At 47.2% G+C, this 18,663-nt stretch overlaps 1 protein-coding gene across 1 annotated transcript in view; it reads left to right on the top strand.

Moving 5' to 3' along the window:
* FAM81A (family with sequence similarity 81 member A) overlaps positions 1 to 18,663 on the top strand; it is a 121,005-nt gene that overhangs the window by 63,517 nt on the left and 38,825 nt on the right. The window contains exon 4 of the mRNA XM_033919803.1: positions 10,245 to 10,363. Within this exon, the coding sequence (XP_033775694.1) occupies positions 10,245 to 10,363 (119 nt within the window). The remainder of the gene's footprint in view (positions 1 to 10,244; positions 10,364 to 18,663) is intronic.

Genomic DNA, 18,663 nt, shown 5'->3' with positions numbered 1-18,663 from the left:
GAGTTAACAAGTGAAAGAGAACTATAAAGCTGATAGAAAAAGGCAGGGGGGGGGGTAAAAACTGCATCCAAATTGCAGTTTTTACCCCCCTTTTCTATCAGCATTATAGTTCTCACCTCCCCACTTTCCTTTGCTGTCACATCATGTTTAGATTGTAAGCTGCTCTGCATTTTTTATTCTCCCTCAGCTTGTGCCTTCTTGTTTAACGCTTTTCTGTGACTTTACCTTATAAGTTTCCTTACTTTTCTGCTGCTTCCTAGGCCCCCTTATGCCTAGAGTGCTTTGACCAGGATACCCCCCCTTTTTTTTTTCTAGCCACAGTAGTGTTATCTGTCACACCTATCTTCAAGAAGGGATCGAGGGGTGACCCTGGGAACTACAGGCCGGTGAGCCTGACTTCAATTATAGGGAAGATGGTGGAAGCTATGATCAAGGATGGTATTTGCGAGCACATCGAGAGAAATGGCCTACTGAGAACAAGCCAGCACGGATTCTGTAAGGGAAGGTCATGCTTAACGAACCTTTTGTACTTCTTTGAGGGAATAAGCAGTCGGGTGGACAATGGGGAACCCATAGACATCATTAACCTCGATTTTCAAAAGGCTTTCGACAAGATGCCACATGAAAGGCTGCTTAGGAAGCTGTGGAACCACGGGGTGGGAGGGGATGTGCACAGATGGATCAAGCACTGGTTGTTGGGTAGACTGCAGAGGGTCGGAGTAAAGGGACAATATTCTGACTGGCGGGGAGTCACGAGCGGTGTGCCACAGGGATCGGTGCTGGGGCCGTTACTCTTCAACATATTTATCAATGACCTGGAAAGGAGGCAAAGTGCGAGGTTATAAAATTTGCAGACGATACCAAACTGTGCGGCAGAGTTAGATCCAGGGAGGAGTGTGAGGACCTGCAAAGGGACCTGGACAAGCTGGAAGACTGGGCAAACAAATGGCAAATGCACTTTAACGTGGAAAAATGCAAGGTCATGCATATAGGGAAAAAGAACCCGTTTTTCAACTACAAATTGGGGGGGGCATTGCTGGGAGACAGCAGTCTAGAGAGAGACTTGGGTGTGCTGGTGGATGCATCACTGAAGCCATCTGCACAGTGCGCAGCAGCCTCGAAAAAAGCCGACAGGATGCTGGGCATCATAAAGAGGGGCATAACAACCAGGACGCGGGAAGTCATCATACCATTGTATCGAGCGATGGTGCGTCCACATCTGGAATACTGCGTTCAATATTGGTCGTCGTACCTCAAGAAGGACATGGCAGTACTTGAGAGAGTCCAAAGGAGAGCAACGAAACTGGTAAGAGGGCTGGAACACTGCCCATATGCCGAGAGGTTGGATAGGCTGGGGCTCTTCTCTCTGGAAAAAAGGAGGCTCAGGGGAGATATGATAGAGACCTTCAGGATCATGAGGGGCATAGAGAGGGTGGATAGGGACAGATTCTTCAGGCTGAAGGGGACAACAGGTACGAGGGGGCATTCGGAGAAACTGAAGGAAGATAGGTTCAAAACAAATGCAAGGAAGTTTTTTTTCACCCAAAGGGTCGTGGACACCTGGAATGCGCTACCGGAGGAAGTGATCAGGCAGAGTACGGTACAGGGATTCAAACAGGGATTGGACGGATTCCTGAGGGATAAAGGGATCGTGAGATACTGAGAGAGGTGCTGGGATGTAACACAGGTATAGAAAGCTAACCAGGTAATAAGTATAGAAACCCAACCAGGTAGTGCATGTGCAAGACCGGAGGGTTAGGACTTCGATGGGAAGATAGGACTCAATGGGAAACCAAGGTGGCAAGGGGGCCCCTTCTGGTGATTCAGACAGGTCGTGACCTGTTTGGGCCGCCGCAGGAGCGGACTGCCGGTCAGGATGGACCTATGGTCTGACCCGGCGGAGGCACTGCTTATGTTCTTATGTTCTTATCTGATTTTGCTGTGACTATTTTTCCTGATGTGTCCCAGAAAGTTCCCAGTAGTTTTAAAAAGTGTTCCCGATGCACCAGGACCATTCTTCTTACAGACCATCATTCATAATGTCTGGATTATTTGACACCCAACCATAATACTTCTTGTTGCCTGTGTTCATAAGAAGCATTTAGAGTTGAAAGCAGTAGTGCAAAAATATTTTTGGTGCAGACAATTTCGTTCATCGACATAGGCATTGGTCTCTGGCTTCTGGAGATGTATTGGCATTGAGGAGGTCTCCTCTTATCTTGATAATGAGTATAGGTAGCACCCATTAGCATTAGGGGGGTCCTCTGATCCTGTCCCCAAAACATGTAAGGATTTGACGTTGCCCTCTTTTGATGCTAAGTGATCCTGATGTCAGGCGTAGACCAAGAAGCATCAGTTTCAGTCCCCATTGAAGCACAGTGTCAGGAGCACCAGAGCATCAACATTATCAATACCTGAGAAGCATCCACACACAGAGGATAGTTTCACCTTCTAGTCTCCAGGGCAGATATGCAAGACTTCCATCGAGCCAGGACTAGGTTATCAATTCAGCTCACAATACATGCAAAGGACATGACCATACTGGTGGATTTACCCCATGCTCCAGGAGAAGATGGGATGCTCTCTTATCCAACATGATGCCAAGGTATCAAGGACATTGGTGTCAGCTCCAATAGAGCCCCATCCTAGAGGCCCATACACTGCCATTTCATTGTGTTGATGCCAATGCATCAAGAGTGTCAGAGTCAGCATCAGTTGAGACAGTGTTATTTTCCAGCCCTATAGGGAAGAGGCGTTCTTGGAGCATAGGAGAACTCCTGCCATTCAGTGCTCTCTCCCAGAGCCTGGCCAACAGTTCAGTAGACTGAGACAGGTGCACACTCAGGTTCTTCACAGGAGTAAATCTATGATTCATAGTGTTCAGACTGACCAAGAACCAGATGTCCTTTCAGAGGAAGGGTCCCTTGGTATTTTATCAAATTCTTCCCCTCCCTATGAAAGGAAGAAATCCCTCCCCTTCTCTGAGTTTATATGAGAGATGACAAGTTCCATTTCAGTTGCTTGTATTATTGAATATATGTTTTTAGATTGTAAGCTGCCCAGATGATATTTCCCTTGTTGTGGGATAGCAAAATTTTAATAAACTTGAAACATCTTTGATTTTTCTGCCCTTCCTAAGGGAGCTGTGACAGTGCCTATGCATAGAATCCTTCAGTCTGTGCAGATAAAGCAGTGGGAGACCCTCCTATATATAGCCTATCCATAATAGTTTAGCCTGTCTACATATAGTTTAGAAAGCTTGGGGGTCACATGATGGCCGGCACCTGATTGGACGCCTGATCGCGGAGCTCTGTCCTCCCTGCACCATTCGGCTCCCCTAATGCCTGCCGCCGCCGATAAAATTTTGAACATTTTGGCTCCCGCACTTCCGGGTTCGCTCCCGCTGGGCTGGGGAGCGTCTGGTGCGTGAATCATGGTGGCGGCGCGGGGGATGCCGACTCGAGCCCCGAAGGCCCCAAGAAACAGCGTGGCACCAGCTCTCAAAATGGCGGGGACACAAACGGAGGCTCAAGCGGACCGCACCTCGGATGAGGTGCTACAGGTATCCATGCAGAACCTTTCTCAGCTTTTAGATGATAAACTGGCCAAGCTGCACGCTGCCATGGATGAAATTAAAGATGTGCTGGCTGACCATGTGGCGCAGATCCACCAGGTGGAGGACCGGGTCTCGGCCCAAGAAGACAGAGCGGTGGTCGCCGATGGCAGGCTTGATTCCTTGGAGACCCGAGTGTGCCAACTGCTCGAGAGAGTGGAAGACCAGGAGAATAGGGCCCGCAGAAAAAACCTCCGTCTGATAGGGCTCTAGGAGTCAGTTAAAGATTCTGAGCTTCTCCATGTGGTGGAAGGATGGCTGCTGAAGGAGCTGGGCCTGGCGGAGCAGGCTGGCCCGGTGGTGGTAGAGCGGGTCCATCGTGTTGGTCAGCGTCGCGATGGAGACGGACCGGGCCGCCCGAGGCCGGTGCTGACCAGATTCCATAATTATGCCATCAAAGCACGCCTGTTGGACCTGTTCAAGAAAAATAGATCTCTGTCCTATGAAGGGGCTAAGATTATGCTATTTCAAGATTTCTCCACCAAAGTTGCGGAGCAGCGTAGGGCTCTTACGCCATATTGCTCGCAGTTGGTCACGAGGGGAATAAGATTTGCATTTCTTTACCCCGCTAAGGTGAGACTAACTCATGAAAATCGGATTTTCACCATGAGCAAGGCGGAAGAGCTGAAAAAGTTCCTTGAGAAGCTGCCGGTGCCCCCGGCGCCTCAGGAGCGCTGATGGGCGTCTGTCGTGTGATTTCGGGTGGTGTTTCTTCTATCGAGTCGCTCTGGTCATCCGACAGTGTGGTGCTGCTGGGGGTCTATGTTTTGCTGCCGCCTGTGAGACCTGCTTGCGTGGCACGACTCCAGTCTCCTTGAGCTATTGGAAGCCACATTGCCTTGTCGTCCATCGGAAGAGGGGGACCTGTGCTATAGGACTTCTGGCCTCTGGACACTTGGTTTGAGATTCTGTTGAATGCCGGTTTGAGAGATTGCCAGTTTGTTGTTTATGCAGCTCTCTTTGCACTGTTTTGATATGGTTTCATATACCTGGGTGTTTTAACCCTCTAGAGTTTGTGTGGGGGTTCTCACTTTAGTTTCTGTTGGGGGGCTGGGTGGTGGATGGGGGGACGAGAGTGTTCGTGTGAGAAGGGAGTGGGGAATGGAGGTAGTGCTGGGGTTTTGGATGTGTGTGTGGGGATTGTTTGGTGTACGAATGGTTGAGATGCGTGGGGGGTCTTGGGGTAGGGTTGAGGGGATGAGAAACGTTGGGATTAAGGTGGGAGGGGGGTTTTGGTGGGGCAGGGGTGGGGGGATGCACCTGGTCTGTACTGTAATGATAATTCAGTGGGTGGCGTGCCGGTTTGGCTGGGAGGCTGGCGCTGCTGCCCCACAGACTTCTTGTCTCTGGGGGGACTTACTTCTTACCAACTGCTATTGTGGGTTCTGTTAAGATTGCCAGCTCCCCAGTGAAGCGCAGCAAACTACTTCAATACTGTAAAAAATTAAATGTAGATGTTTTAATGCTTCAGGAGACTCACCTTAGCGTGACAGAACATGTTAAACTAAAGAGGGATTGGGTAGGGGAAGTAGCTTTTGCTTCATATAACTCCAGACAGCGAGGTGTTGCTCTCCTCTTCCATAAAAATCATCCTTGTACTATGCACAAGGTAATACAGGACCCTGAGGGGCGTTATGTGATCTGGGCAGGAGTTTTCTTGGGGAAGAAATATGTGTTTTGTTCTCTTTATGCACCTAATGTATACTCTCATAGATTCTTTTCTGTATTAGTAGCGGCTTTGACCCCTTTTTCTGAATACCAATTGGTATTAGGTGGGGACTTTAACATCACGGCAGACCCACTTGTTGATTGCAAGCCACCTAAGCCTCGCTTGAAAGGGGGCGAACACAAGGGGGTGAATTTTGTGCTGCACCAACTGGGTCTGATTGATGTCTGGCGCACACTGCATCCTACTGAATCTGACTTCACTTTTCACTCTCAAGTGCATGATGTTCACAGCCGATTGGACTACCTGCTGGTGGCTCCTTCTTTGCTGGCGGGTATTCCACAAGTGGTGATTGAAGATGGTGTTTTGTCAGATCACCACTTGGTTTGGCTGGAGCTTATTGATAGGCCGGGGTCCCAGGGGTCGACTACTAGTTGGCGTATGAATCCCACGTTATACGAAGATGATGAGTTTAAAGATTTCCTGGAACAGCAATGGGAATTCTTTGTGAACAAAAACCCCGTTTCTGATGTATCAGTGGTGGTGTTTTGGGAGGCGAGCAAGGCGGTCTTGCGTGGTAAAATTATTGAGTATACCACCCGCAAGCGCAGAGCCCAAGATAAGACACTGTTGGACTTGACACACCGTCTGGCCGCGCTGCGTGGGAGTTTACATGCCCCGGGTGTCACGACAGCTTGAAATCAGTATTTTGACCTACATAGGCAAATTAATGATTTATTGGCAGACAGAGCCCTTAGAGATATCAGATTGTATAAATATCGCCTCCATCGCTGGGGTAACAAAGCGGGGAAATTGCTTGCATCTTTGGTTGCCTTAAGGGCTCCGAAGCGCCTTATCTCAAGGATTAGGGCGCCTGATGGTAGAGAGGTAACTGCCCAAGCTGGGATACAGCAGAGTTTTGTTGATTACTATAGGGCGCTATATGATAAGGGGACCTGTGACACAGGACAGAGGACGACTTTCTTTCAAGACCTACAGCTTCCGTCCCTGGGACATGAGCAGCGAGAGGTGTTAAATGCCCCGGTGCGAGGGTTGGAAATTCAACAAGCTATTCGGGCCTTAAAATTGGCTAAAGCCCCTGGACCCGACGGATTGGGTTCTGAATATTATAAGTTGTTGGGGGTGCGAGTGGTGGGCCCATTTCAAGCCCTATGTGGGGCTCTTAGTAGAGGTGACCTGCCTCCGCATAGACTAACTCACGCCAATATTGTGGTTCTACCGAAACCGGGTCGAGCGGAAGATCAACTGGGATCCTATAGACCTATTTCTCTGCTCAATCAAGATATCAAGTTGTTTGCTGCTATTATGGCGGCTCGTCTGGGTCGGGTTTTGCCCAATTTAATTCATTCGGACCAGGCAGGTTTTGTGCCGGGCCGCTATTCTTCTGCGAATGTGCTGAGGGCGCTTTCGGTGCTTCAAAATCCTGGACTTGTTGGGCAACATCCGGGCCAGCAGAACGCTCTTATAGTTAGTCTAGACGCGGAAAAAGCGTTTAACAAAGTGTTATGGGATTATCTTTTTTGGGTTCTTCCTCAGTTCGGCATTATGGGAAGCTTTCTGACTGGGATTCGATCATTATATGCTCATCCTACGGCCCAAATCCTGATTAACGGGGAGCTTACCTCTTCTTTTGAACTCGAAAGGGGGACGCGCCAGGGATGTCCCCTCTCCCCGATGCTTTTTGTCTTGGCCCTAGAGCCTCTTGCGGCTAAGCTCCGTCAGAGCACCGACATGCGTGGTATTTGGTTGGGTTCACAGGAATTTAAAATTAATTTGTTTGCGGAATGACATGCTCATCTTTCCTGGGAGATGCTGAAGAGGGGGTTCCTCGATTAATAGATCTTATACAGAGATTTGGAGCCTTTTCCGGGTTATGTATTAATTTTGAATAAGTCGGAGGCTCTGGTCGGTCCGCCCCCCGTGCACTCTATGGCATGATCCCTCCTTCCCGCTGCAATGGTCTAAGGGCACGCTCAAATATCTGGGAATATATCTGAATGCAGATCCGGGGGTGGTCTATCGGTAAGAACGACTTGATAAATTAGATGCAGTCCGAGCTCTGTGTAAGAAGTGGATGGAGTTTCCCCTTTCGCTCCTGGGACGCGTCGCCCTTATTAAAATGGTCCTCTTGCCGAAGCTCCTATATCCACTACAAATGGTGCCCATTTGGATCAAACAGAAAGATGTGCAGGCTTATAGGGGGGGTCGTTTCATCCTTTATGTGGCGCTCTCGTCGGGTGAAAATTGGCTATAACAAACTGATTAGGGGGCGCGAGCACGGTGGTGTGAACTTGCCCGATTTGCGTCTTTATAATGTTGCTGCATTGTTGAGATGGGTGCATGAATTATATACGGGAGTTGCCAGGTTCGCCCCGATTGGATTCTGGTACCTTTTGTCAGCTCCGGTGTCAGTTTTTTACCTCCTGTGGCAGGGGGCGGGACCATGCCCTTCTATGCTTCGACCCTTACAAATGGCCTGGTGCTGGTGGCGGTCTTCCTTGGGGGGCGCGGTGGGTCCTTCGCCTTTTACGGAATTGGTAGGTAACCCTAAGTTTCCTGCTGGTTCGTTACATGCCTTTTTTGCCTCAGTCTGGACGTCTGGGTGCCGCTTTGTGGGGCAGGTTGTTGAGGTGGGGTCGGGATCGGTCCCCTCTTTTCTGGCATGTCGGGACCCCTGGGGTTGGACCACAGGGTCTATGTTGGCTTACCTGCAGATGCGTAGCTATTGTTTGGTGCTCCGTTCGTCGGAGGGCAGCTTGCCCACTTTCACTTCCTTGGATCAACAGTTTCTGTCTGCCCCATCGGAATTTAACACGCTCTCGGAGTGGTATAAAGTGGGGAGGGAAAGACGATCTGACAGGTTTCTTGATGCTATGGCATCGGATTGGACTTCGGCTTTGGGAGAGCAGGTCACTGCTGATGAATTAGTTTTGTGTTTTCAGGAATGCGCCTCAGCCTCACCTAATGTGAGTTTGCGGGAAGTGCACCTGCAGATTCTGCACCAATCTTATTTAACGAGAAGTAAGGGACGAACGATGGGGTTATGGCCTGATAACTGCTGCCCCCGTTGTCCGGCTAGTCGGGACACCTTGGTACATCACTTTTTGGAGTGTTCACATGTAGGGCCCCTGTGGATTTTTGTGCTTCGGGAGCTGGAGAACGTTATAGGATTATCTATAGACTGGTCTTATAAGACGTTGCTGTTGGGTGTCACAGGTCCCCTGGTGGAAGCGGGTGTTAGCGATCCTGGACGGCGCTTTCTTTTAGTGGCCCTAGGAATCACTAAGAAGCTAATTCTTCGCCACTGGATTGGTACCACGTGGCCAACAGTGCAACAGTGGCGGGCTAATATGTCTCTGATGGCTGGGTGGGAGCGGCAGCACCGCCGGGGGGTTGCGAGCTGGAAATCTAGGACCTATCTGGATTATTGGAGTTCCTTTTAGGGCTGGTTAGAGATCATGGGTGCATAGGGTGGGGGGGGGGGGGGTGGAGGGGAGGGTTTCATTCAAAATTTGGATCTGCATGGGGGATGATAACGGATGTAGCGGTATATAAGAAAAAAATTACATTACATTACATTACATTTGTTTACTCTTTACCTGTACCCTTGATTATGTACATGATGTTCTTCTTGTATGGTCATAATTTATATTATCTCTTATGCATTGATCCTTTAATAAACATATTTTCAAAAAAAAGAAAGCTTTTGGATTTGAGAAGCAAATGTCAAGTGATGAATTAAGGTATTTCTGAATGAATGTTGTACACTTGTTGTAATTTTTGAAAATGAATAAAGATTTTAAAAAAACAAACAAACCCAAGAGCTCCAAGACTCACTCTTTCATTGCGCTGGGGAAAGAGGCTCAGACTCTGAAGTCTTTTGGGAGAAAAGTGTTCTAGCCTCCTGCATACATGCTTATCAGCTTTTCATGACCTTGCACTTGTTGAACTTAGTAAGCAATGTGGTGGAGTTTACAGATACAGTGGTGCCTCGCATAACGGACGCCTCGCACAGCGAACGCTGCGCACAACGAACTTTATGTCTTGATCCGTACAACGAACTTCGTTTCACACAACGAAGTCGCCCGAGCTGCATCCTTCCGCGCAGGCACTGCGCTTAACTGCCCTCTCTCCGCCTGGTTCCCTCTTGCCCCCCCGACTCCCCGACACGATCGGGGCAAAAAGGAGCCCAAGCCCTCTTGCCCCGCCGATTCCCCAACTCCCCACACAATATCGGGCCAGGAGGGAGCCCAAGTCCTCCTGGCCACGGCGACCCCCCTAACCCCACCCTGCACTACATTACGGGCAGGAGGGATCCCAGGCCCTCCTGCCCTCGACGCAAACCCCCCCTCCCCCCACCGACCCCCCCCCCCCAAGAACCTCCGACCGCCCCCCCAGCCGACCCGCGACCCCCCTGGCCGACCCCCACGACACCCCCAACCCCCTTCCCCGTACCTTTCTGTAGTTGGCCGGACAGACGGGAGCCAAACCCGCCTGTCCGGCAGGCAGCCAACGACGGAATGAGGCCGGATTGGCCCATCCGTCCCAAAGCTCCGCCTACTGGTGGGGCCTAAGGCGCCTGGGCCAATCAGAATAGGCCCGGGAGCCTTAGGTCCCTCCTGGGGGCGGGGCCTGAGGCACATGGGCCCAACCCGACCATGTGCCCTAGACTCCTTCACATGCCCTATACAAAAATTGCTTGAATACCTTCCACATTTACCAGAGTCTGGTCTGAAGACAGACCAATGCAGAGTGAGAGAATAGAATAACACTCTTTTGTTTCATCTGTGCCCTGCTGTACTCTTTGGTGAGCTTTGTAATATAGGTCTTTGTAATGGATGAGAGATTTGAATGCAGTAACTTAATTTTAAATTGCCATAATTTAATGCAAGGACAAAACAATGTAAATTAATCTACAGACTTTTGAATACTAATTCTGTATAGGTGCTGCAGGAACACATCCAAATAAGGGATAACATTAACTATGGTACCAGCTCTGCAGTAAAGAATCTGGAGATGCATCAGCATTCGTTTTTGGGAGATCTTCGAGGAAGAGTGGCAAGGTAACTTATCAAGATATCAAAAATATTGGAAAAGATCAAATGACTCTGTGGCAGCGCAGTATATGTCACAAATCTGGGCCCAGTTTTGATCATGGTTTCAGCTGGAGCTGGGGAAACTGTAGAGAAAACATCCACAGCTCCTAGGAAAGGCAGGAGAGCTGGAGTTCATCATCACCTTTAATTGGATCAACATAATTAACCAAAGAACCTGGTTTATTCCAGGTAAATGGGGTCAATACTAAAAAGTATCTATGCAACTAGCACCGAATGCTGGCCCAATAGAAGGTAATTTTATAATAATATAGGTGCTAATGTTTACATACCTGATAAACTGTCTCAGTGACAACGTAAATAGTGCGTGCTCTTTGTAAATAGTGTGCATTCGGTGATGAAGTCTCAATGGTAAACTGTCACAGTCATGAGGTGTGTCTAATGAAGTGTCAGGTGATGAAGTGTCTTAGTGATAATTTGTCTTGGTGATAAAAAGGGACATATTTACTACTGGATTTTTGTACGTTTTCTGCAAAATGTCTGAACTTGATTTTGATATGACATCTAAATCAAGTTTAGACATTTTGCAGAAAACGTATAAAAATCCAGTAGTAAATATGACCATTTTCTAAACAGGAAAATATCTTGTCTTTTAGTTTTGAAAATGGCCAATTCCTAGATATATTTCTAGTGCAAAAGGCATATGAGTCTTGAACCAGTAGGTGGTTCACCTCTAATCATGAGTTGTATAGAAAGCTTCATCTACATTTTTTGGTTCCACTTCCTATATGATTGGGCTGTGCTCTAGCTCCCCAGTTTCTCCTACAAGTGAGCTGGGGAGGTGTCTTTCTGCTGTGCTCTGCTTCTAGCTTATTATTTTCAGATTTTTTATCCAGATTTTGAGGCTTTTCAGTGCTTCTGTGTTACTGGGGCAGTTTTGCTTGTAAGAAGACATGGATTATCTGGACAGATGTCTAGCTGGAAGGGCAACCCTTTTACAGGGCACCCACCTGGCCAGCCTGCACTTTTGGTGGCTCTGGGACCATTCCCTTGGTAGTGATGCTCACTCCTGATCATTTACGGAGCTTGAGTGCAGGCTGTGAGGATCCATGTCGGTGCCGGCTGCGTTCCCTCACCCGACAACGCATGTGGAGCTGTAGGGTCTGGGGTCTAAGACTCTCAGGGTCTGACTGGCATCCATCTGGAAATGGCACAGTCCCTAGAGTACTTGGGGATCCATTTCAGCACAGAAGAAGGTCAGGTCTTTCTCTCAGAGACCTGAAAACTGTAGTGTTGCTACTTGGTCCAACCTCCATACTTTCACAAAATTTTACAGGATGACAGCATTGCTGGATGCTACTTTTGGGTCCTTGGTGCTCACAGCAGGCTTATCCCCATCCTAGAGTCAGGGGACTGCTTTGGTACATCCCACTGGTTCAAGATTCATATGCGTTTTGCACTAGAAGGGAAGATTAGGTTCTTACCTCGATAATTTTCTTTCTAGTAGAAAGGCATATGCGTCTTGAAGGCCTTCCCTGTCAGATTTCATTTAGCTTGCTTACTGTCTCAGACATGCATATATTACCAAGTGTTTGGTTTTCTCCTGTCAGACAGGTCCGAAGAGTGATGGCTTAATTCTCTGTTGCAAAGCAACAAGGAAGAGACTGTGAGAACTACATAAGTGTTAGTACTGGTTGCACTCAGGTGGGTGTCTTTTTTGTTTCACCTTGTTTTAGGTTATGTTCCTATTGACATTGATTTGTTTCATTGTAATCATTGCAGAGCAGAATTGGCTTTCACCTGGCTATATCTTCTTCTTATAGTGGTTGTCAACTGCTTTGGTATGAACTGAGGAGCTACAGCATAGCCCAGTGTTACAGGACGCAGAGCCAAAACATGTAGATGATGCCTTCTATACAACTTGCGATTAGAGGTGAATAACCAACTGGTCAATGTATTAAGTTTTATTGTTTTTTATTATTATAAATATTCACTGCTCTGGCCTGTATTTTTAATATATCAAGTACTAAATAAACATAAACATATGCCTTTCTACTAGAAGGAAGATTATCGAAGTAAGAACCTAATCTGCCCTTCTCCTCAGTATATCTATCTTTTTGAACCATTTTTGAAAACAAAACATCCAAATGAAAAACACATAAATAGCCATTGAGACGTAGGAGGTGCCAGCGTTCTTAGTAGACTGATCACACAGACATTGCAGCAAAGCAGTGGGGCACCCTAGGGGATACTGCAATGAACTTCACATGCAAGATCCTAGGTACACATCTCACCATAATCCACTTATATTGTATGGTGAGCCCTTCAAAACTTATCCAAAACCTACTGTACCCAACTGTTTACCAAACCAATAGCTCTTATGCCCGAAGATGTCACCTATATGTTGGTACAATAGGTTTTGGGTAGATTATGGAGGGCTTGCACTTTCTACCACAAATGTACTAGTTGAGTGGGATACGGGCCTGGGTCCCCTTCTCTATAGTTCATTGCACTGACCACTAGACTACAGAGAACTGCTTGCTGCTCTAACAGAACATAAGAGTAGCCTTACTGGGTCAGACCAATGGTCCAGCTAGCCTAGCTGTCTTCACAGTAGCCAATCCAGGCCACCAGTACCCAGCAAAACCCTAAATAGTAGCAATATTCCATGCTACTGATCCAGGGCAAGCAGTGTCTATCCCAATAGCAGACAATGGACTTTTCCTCCAGGAACTTGTCCAAACCCTTTTTTTCAGTATTTATTTCTTTATTTTTACCAATTAAACAGCCAAACAACAACATAAAATTATTGCAATACATAGTATACAATGTTGTCTGCATGAGGTATTACTGTACATCTGTACTCTAACTCTTTGGTACAGTGCTCTCCCAACTTCAAAAGATAGTCCAAACCCTTTTTAAAACCAGCTATGTTAACCACTCTTACCACATCCTCTGGCAACATGTTCCAGGGCTTAACTATTCTCTGAGTGAAAAAATATTTCCTCCTATTGGTTTTAAAATTATCTTCCTGTAACTTCGAGTGTCCCCTAGTCTTTGTCATTTTTGATGGAGTATAAAACCAATTGACTTGTACCCATTCTGCATCAATTTTTGTAGACTGTCCATAACATCTGAAGCTGTCATACAGGTTGGTATGTACTGTTTCATTCACACCTTTGGGAGGAGGGAGGGGGTCAGTAACCACTGAGGGGGGGATGCCTTCAGCCATCAGTGGTCACCTGGTCAGTTTGGCAACCTTTTAGGCACCTATTTGTTATTGAAGCAGGTCTAGATTCAAATCTTCAAGTTTTGCCCTGGATATTTTCTGCAATGTTCCATTAGTGTAGAAAAGCATCCAAATCATACCTAAGTCCCCCTTAATCCCACCCAGTACACCCCCAACACACCTTTTTGAGATTTAGCTGCACTACAGACAGTCTAAAAATATTTAGAAAATGGCAATTTGGATGTTTTAGTGAGCAAAACATCCAAATACCGCTCTTTGCCATTTTTTTGGATGTTTTTCTCTTTTGAAAACGAGCCCCAAAGTGTCTTAATGATAAACGATCAGGTAATTAAATGTCTCATTGCCAATGTGTAAATATTTAGAATAATGTGTGCAATAGTTAAAGTTCTGTGCAAGTGCTATTGTTTGTATTCACGCTTAACATACCTAGAGTGAATTTGCAAGGGAGGTACATTTGGCTGGGACTCAAAACATATGCTTGTAATTTATAGAATATTGTATAGTAGAGAAACATGTAAATGCAGTCATATAGTAGAGAAACAGCATGTATGGCTGTAGTTTAGAACTGATTATTTTATTTAATTATCTTGCATGGAATTCTTTTTTAGGCGCCTTCAGCATTAAAAACAAAAATAAACAATCCCCCCTCAAACATGCTGAATATTACCATCAGTTGGGTTAAAAGAATTTCCATTCCAATGAAATTTAATTGTACTAATCCAAATTATTTATTACTGTTCCTCGTCTTTTTGGAACTTTCTAAACTCTCTCAATGAAGTTCACTATTGTTCTTGGCAGCTGAATGAATTAGGGCAGGGGTGCCCAACACGTCGATCGCGATCGACCAGTAGCTCAGGAAGGCAACGCGAGTCGATCGCGGATCAGCCTTCCTCTCCAGTGTTCTCTCTAGGGCCTTTTAGCTGGGCGGTCCGCCCAGCTGTCATCTGCTGCTGCCGCCGCCGCTGAACATTAAAAAAACACAAAAAAAACCGGCTTGGAGATTTCAGCCCGTAGCGAACTTATGCTCCGTGGCTCTAACGTGTGCGTGCCGGCTTCCCTTCTCTTCCCTCCGAAACCGGAAGTTATGTCCGGGGGGGGGGGGAGAAGGGAAGCCGGCACACACATGTTGAGAGCCCTGAAGCAAGCGTTCGCTACGGGCTAAGGCGGGAGACATGTTAGTGAAGCATTTCCTCTTCTTGCTGCCGGGTCCTGCCTACTTTCTGTTTCCGCGAAGGCAGGACCCGGCAGCATTTCCCCCAACAGCTCCTCGCAATGCTGGTCGGCCGAAGCAGGGAGAGGTTGGGGCGGCGTCGGCTTTTGGGCGTGTTATTGGTATCGGCTTTCGGGCCTGTTATTGGTGGCAGTTTGGGTCCTGGTCCCCAATCGCAGTGGCATTGTCTTGGGGGAGGGCAGGGAAAAAGAAAGAAAAAGGGCAGGCAGGGAGACAGAAAGAAAGAAGAGAAACATAAAAAAAGGAAATGGAGGCAGAGAGAAAGAAAGGGCAGGGAGAGAGGAAGGAAAAGTTGGGGGAGGGAATGAGGTGTGGAGGAGAGGAAGCATACAGGCTAAAAGGGAAGAAAGATTGGATGCACAGTCAGAAGAACAAAGTGCAACCAGAGACTCATGAAATCACCAGACAAGGTAGGAAAAATGATTTTATTTTAAATTTAATGATCAAAATGTGTCTGAATTTATATCTGCTGTCTATATTTTACACTAAGGTCCCCTTTTACTAAACCGCAATAGAGTTTTTTAGCGCAGGGAGCCTATGAGCGTCGAGAGCAGCGCTGGGCATTCAGCGCAGCTCCCTGCGCTCTAAAAACTGCTATCGTGGTTTAGTAAAAAGGGAGGGGGGTATATTTGTCTATTTTTGTATGGTTGTTACTGAGGTGATAGTGCATAGAGTCATCTGCTTTGACCTCTTTGAAAAACCCTGGAATAGGAATGATAATTAACATTTTCTATGCGTACAGTGTGCGTTGTGTTTTTTAAAAATTTTATTGTTGGTAGATCATTTTGACTTGGTCATTTTAAAAGTAGCTCGCAAGCCCAAAAAATGTGGGCACCCCTGAATTAGGGTGTAAGTTTCACACATGAATGTCTAATTTAGGTGTTCCAATTATGCTAGCCATAGATGTGTCACAAATGTGTGCGCCTACACATAGGTACCATATTTTTGGTACAGTAGGTACCCCCCAAAAAGGGAAAGTGGGTGCTTCTTATGGAGCGAATACACTTCTGCCCCCCAGCGTTCTGATGCTGCTCGTTGCACTCCCCCCGGCGTTCTGCTGCTGCTCGTCACCCTCTTACCCACTCGCCGCCACAGGAAAGGAAGGGAAGGGCCGGCAACGTGCAGTGGAGAGAAGGTCCGGGCCAGCCAATTGCTGGCCTGGACCTTATGTCCGACATCAGAATTGATGTCGGGGGAAGGCTTGCGTGCCCGATTGCACACCGCTGGCCCTTCACTTCGTGGAGTTGCTGCAACAGTGGGTGAGCAGCGGACCAGGGAGGAGGAATCGGCGTGGCAGGGAGGAAGGCAGGCAGACAGGCAGGCTTTGGTGCGTGAGGGAGGAAAGCAGGCAGGCTTCAGTACGTGAGGGAGGAAGGACAAATGCTGGAAAGCAGTGAGGGGGAGGGGGCACGAACTTGGAACATAGGAAGGAAGAAACGAGGGAGGGAGGGAATAGAAAGAGACAATTGTTGGGCCTGAGGAAGGAAGGAAAGAAAGAACTATCTAGTGCAACCAGAAATCACCAGACAACAAAGGTAAGATTTCAATTTATTGATCAAAATCTGTCTGCTGCAGTATATTTGTCTATTTTTTAGGGGGCTGGGTTCTGAGTCACAATTTGGTTCAGAATATTTTTTCTTGGTTTTTCCTCCCCTCAATCTAGGGTGCGTCTTATGGTCAGGTGTGTCTTATGGAGTGAAAAATACAGTAACTGCAAAATTTGTTACTATTTTATAAGAACACTTTGGCACTTACAGATATGTGATCTTGCTGTTCTGCTTTGTTTCCTGTTCAGCATCATCTTAACTATAGTTCTTTTGCATCAACAGTCAAGCTCATATCATTTAAGGTAGTCACGGTGGCTGATACCCGTGACTAGCCGTGGGTAACCTGACGAAACGGTGACCAAAAAAATGGTCATCACGAGTACGGAGACAAGGCCATTCACCACCCTGTGGAGCGGTGAATGGCCTTTTCTCCACAGTTAAGGGAGTAAGCATGCGTGGTGAACGATTGCACGGTCCGGCAGCCCCTTCTCTCCCGCCGTCCGTCCATCTGGGCATCTCCCTCCCTTCCCTTCATGGAAATTTCTACAATGCTATGCGTTCTATTACAGCCGGAGCCTTGAAATCACGTCGCGTGTGGCTGCTGGAAAGGTCTCCTCTGACACAACTTCCTGTTTCCGGTTGCAGCAGAGGAGAACTTTCCCAGCAGCCACATGCAATGTGATTTCAAGGCTTCAGCTGCAATAGAGCGCATAGCCTTGTAGAAATCACCACGAAGGAAAGGGGAAGGGAGGGAGGGAGATGCATGGCCGGCCGGCCGGCGGGAGCTGCTGGACCACACGAAGGGTGCTGGGGGTGGAGAGGAGAAGACACTGAAGCAGCCTGAAGGGAACTGGGGAAGAGAGAAGACGCTGGAAAATGGGGAAGAGAGAATGGGGAGAAGACGCTGGGAAAGAGGCTAGATTTGTCTCACTATCACATTCTCCCCTTTTGACTCTTCCCTATCAATCTCCCCTGCCTTTTCTCCCTACCTCCCCACCCACCTCCCCAGCTCCCTTCCCCAATCCCATCCGCTTTAGTTAACTCCTTCTACTTAATGAACAATCTTCTCTCTAGGTTTGCGGGGATGGTGCGGTGATGGGGATCATGCCCACGGGGACGGGTCGGTGACGGGGGTGAGTTTGCAGGGACGGGGACAAATTTTTCCCCCATGTAATTGTCTAATTTAAGGTTCCTTCTGTTTGTATGAGCAGAGTGCCCTTTAACTCAATCAGCAGCACTGGATCAATGTACTTTGGATTTACCTCTCTCTCATAAATCATAAGTTCTATGCAGCATTTTAAAAAAAATAATGTTGTTTCATCTGGGGCTCCTGCTAATGAATATCCTTTCTCTGCGCTACCTCTCTGCTTCTTTGTTGAGCATTTTATTTTGAGAAATATCAACCTGATGAAAGGATAATCTCAAAGTTGGATGCCGTTTATAGAATAGTGCTTAGCACTGGGATCCGCATCCAATTTTGGCTATGAGGTCTTACACCAACTGAACCCTGATGTAAATCTCCATGCATAATTAGATGTAGATTCTTTGAATTCTTTAACATTGTGTGCAAATCTTAGAAATGCCTCTGACCTTTCTGTGGCCATGCTCCCTTTCAGATCCACATGGAAGAATTTATATGCATACCTTTATAGAATAGCGACTATAAAGATGCTTACATAAATTCTAATGCCAGTTAGCACCAATAACACCCAATTATGGCACTAATTGGCTCATTAAGCAATGAAATTGTGCTCAATTTGGGTGCACACCCAAATTTATGCATCTGATTTTCAGTGCTAGGGGAATGGTACACTGTTGGATCAATGCTAATACACCTCTTTCCTCTAGTTTTTAGTAGCTAAGAGGCAAAATAGCTCCTCTTGGAAGGTGGAAGCTGCTTTGTCCATAATACCTATTAACATTGGAAAAAGAGTGCTGATATTTAAGGTAAATAAAGGTGTCTCATGCTATGAGTATGTCCTGCCAGTTCAGAGTGTCTGCTGAGCCTGGAGCAGGCAGGCTAATACCGTATTTTTCGACCTTAAGACGCACCCCCCTGTAGAGGAGGAAAAACCAAGAAAAAAAAAATTCTGCCTACCGCCCTGCCCTGTACCCCATCTTGTGGTCTAATGGTAGGTCGGGATAGGGTACAATGCAGATTTAGTGGTAGGCACCCCCCCCCCCCAAGCAGGTCTATTGGTAGGCAGCTCCCCGGTACCTGTTTTTTACTTCCATCACTTGGCAGCTGTTCTCTCTTCTAGCAGAGTGGCGCAGAAGGCAG

The sequence above is a fragment of the Geotrypetes seraphini genome, chromosome 14 (assembly GCF_902459505.1).
Source record: "Geotrypetes seraphini chromosome 14, aGeoSer1.1, whole genome shotgun sequence".
Taxonomy (NCBI): domain Eukaryota; kingdom Metazoa; phylum Chordata; class Amphibia; order Gymnophiona; family Dermophiidae; genus Geotrypetes; species Geotrypetes seraphini.
The sequence above is the reverse complement of the archived record's forward strand: the minus strand, read 5'-3'. Positions and strand labels throughout refer to the sequence as shown.